At 40.7% G+C, this 2,327-nt stretch overlaps 1 protein-coding gene across 1 annotated transcript in view; it reads left to right on the forward strand.

Moving 5' to 3' along the window:
• LOC111659496 (BTB/POZ domain-containing protein kctd15-like) overlaps positions 1-871 on the forward strand; it is a 3,148-nt gene extending 2,277 nt beyond the window's left edge. Inside the window, exons 2-3 of the mRNA XM_023412475.2 lie at positions 327-502; positions 690-871. Coding sequence (XP_023268243.1) covers positions 327-502; positions 690-867 — 354 coding nt within the window. The 3' untranslated portion in view covers positions 868-871. The remainder of the gene's footprint in view (positions 1-326; positions 503-689) is intronic.
• Positions 872-2,327: the final 1,456 nt, after the last annotated feature.

Below are 2,327 nucleotides of genomic sequence, written 5' to 3' on the forward strand. Positions count from 1 at the left end.
CCCCCCCCAGGTTATCACCATCCCCAGTTTCATCTGTGTGGCTGTTGCTCCTCCACCACAGCTCCATCAGTCTACATCCATGAGGTCTGAGCAGGATGCTTCATGTAGTTACAGTATCACAGTAAAACTACTTCCTGTAGTTGCAATATCACAGCTCAGCCACAGGGGCTTCTGGGAGATGAAGTTTAAAAGAGCGGTGACTTGTGTCTCTGTGTGTTCAGTTCAGGTGTCTGTCAGGTGTCTCTGTGAGGAGAAGATACCTGTGATGATCATTATCCACCTGTCCAGCTCAGGTGTGCTCTGACCTGTTGTTATCTGTGTGACAGGAGGGGCGGAGCATGTCCAGGATGTCTCTGAGCCGCTCACCTGTGTCCCCCATGACCGCCCAGGGCATCCCGTCTCCTGCCCAGCTCACCAAGGCCAATGCCCCCGTCCACATCGATGTGGGGGGGCACATGTACACCAGCAGCCTGGCAACGCTCACCAAGTACCCCGAGTCCAGGTAAGACCGGGGGGGGGGGGTCAAATCCAGGATTTCAGTGTGATCACGTACAAGGACTTCAATACCCAGAATTCCTTCAACATGACTGATAAACTGAACACTTGACTGTCTGTGTGTGTGTGTGTGTGTGTGTGTGTGTGTGTGTGTCTGTGTGTGTGTGTGTGTGTGTGTGTGTGTGTGTGTGCAGGATCAGTCGTCTGTTTAACGGCACTGAGCCCATCGTGTTGGACAGTCTGAAGCAGCACTACTTCATCGACAGAGACGGAGACATCTTCCGCTACATCCTCAGTTTTCTGCGGACCTGCAAACTGCTGCTTCCTGAGGACTTCAAGGTGCTTCACTCAGACATGATCATGTTATACTGATGACATAATATAATGTAAAACCTCTGAACTCAGTCTGTTCACTCCATACACCAGGGGCTCGCCTCACAAGCCCCCACCCCGCGTTCTTATTAGTCATTAACAATGACATTAGCTAATGAAGGAACCATGTTGGATTTTAGTGAAGTAAACAGAGAACGATCAGCGTACAGCAAAAAGATCATATTCATTCATTCATTAAGAAAATTAGTTGGTGATTATTTTGATTAAGTAATTGTCAATGTTTCAAGCATCAAAGACTTCATGGATCTGGAGATTTGCTGCTTCTCGGTTCATTTATTTGAATAGTTTGAATGTATTTTTAACATTTTGAGGTTTCACTGTTGGTAGGACAAAAACAAAACAAACACTGAGGATTTCAGTTGGGACAGCCTGAGTCAGCTGTTCTGTTCCAGTCTGAGTCTGTTGGTCGGTTGGTTTATTCCAGTCCAGTTTCCTTCCAGTCTGTCAGAGACTAAAATACAGGCTAACAGTACTAGCTGCTGGACAATTGAAATGAATCAATTAATGAATGTGTGTATGACTACACTATGACGTTTTATACCTTAATTTACTATGAGTTTTTTTTTTGTTGTTTTTTTTTTTTTTCATTACTATGACTTTTTATACCTTACTATACTATGACTTTTCATGACTTACTACACTTTGACTTTTTATACCTTGCTATACTATGACTTTTTTTTTTTTTAAAGTATATTTTTTTGGGCTTTTGTGCCTTTATTTGACAGGATAGTGGAGAGAGACAGGAAATGGGGAAGCAGAGAGAGGTGAAATGACATGCAGTAAAGACCGTCCGATGCGGGACTCGAACCGGGGCCAACTGCAGCGAGGACTGTAGCCTCTACACATGGGGCGCCTGCTTAAACCACTACGCCACACGACACCCCATACTATGACTTTTTATACCTTACTATACTATGACTTTTTATACCCTTACTATACTATGACTTTTTTGTTTTTTTTAAGTTTTTTTATTTTTTTTATTACTATGACTTTTTATACCTTACTATACTATGAATTTTTATACCTTACTATGACTTTTTATACCTTACTATACTATGAATTTTTTTTTTTTTAAGTTTTTTTTTTTCATTACTATGACTTTTTATACCTTACTATACTATGACTTTTTTTTTTTAAGTATTTTTTTTTATTACTATGACTTTTTATAGCTTGCTATACTATGACTTTTTTTTTTTAAGTAATTTTTTTTTATTATTACTATGACTTTTTAGACCTTACTATACTATGACTTTTTTTACCTTACTATACTATGACTTTTTATACCTTACTATACTATGACTTTTTTTTTTTAAGTATTTTTTTTTCTTTACTATGACTTTTAAGGGGCGTCGTGTAGCGTAGTGGTTTAAGCAGGCGCCCCATGTGTAGAGGCTACAGTCCTCGCTGCAGTTGGCCCCGGTTCGAATCCCGCATCGGAC

The sequence above is a fragment of the Seriola lalandi genome, unplaced genomic scaffold (assembly GCF_002814215.2).
Source record: "Seriola lalandi dorsalis isolate HSWRI2012SDOR001 ecotype SW California unplaced genomic scaffold, Sedor1 jcf7180002054481, whole genome shotgun sequence".
In the NCBI taxonomy this organism is placed as follows: Eukaryota; Metazoa; Chordata; class Actinopteri; order Carangiformes; family Carangidae; genus Seriola; species Seriola lalandi.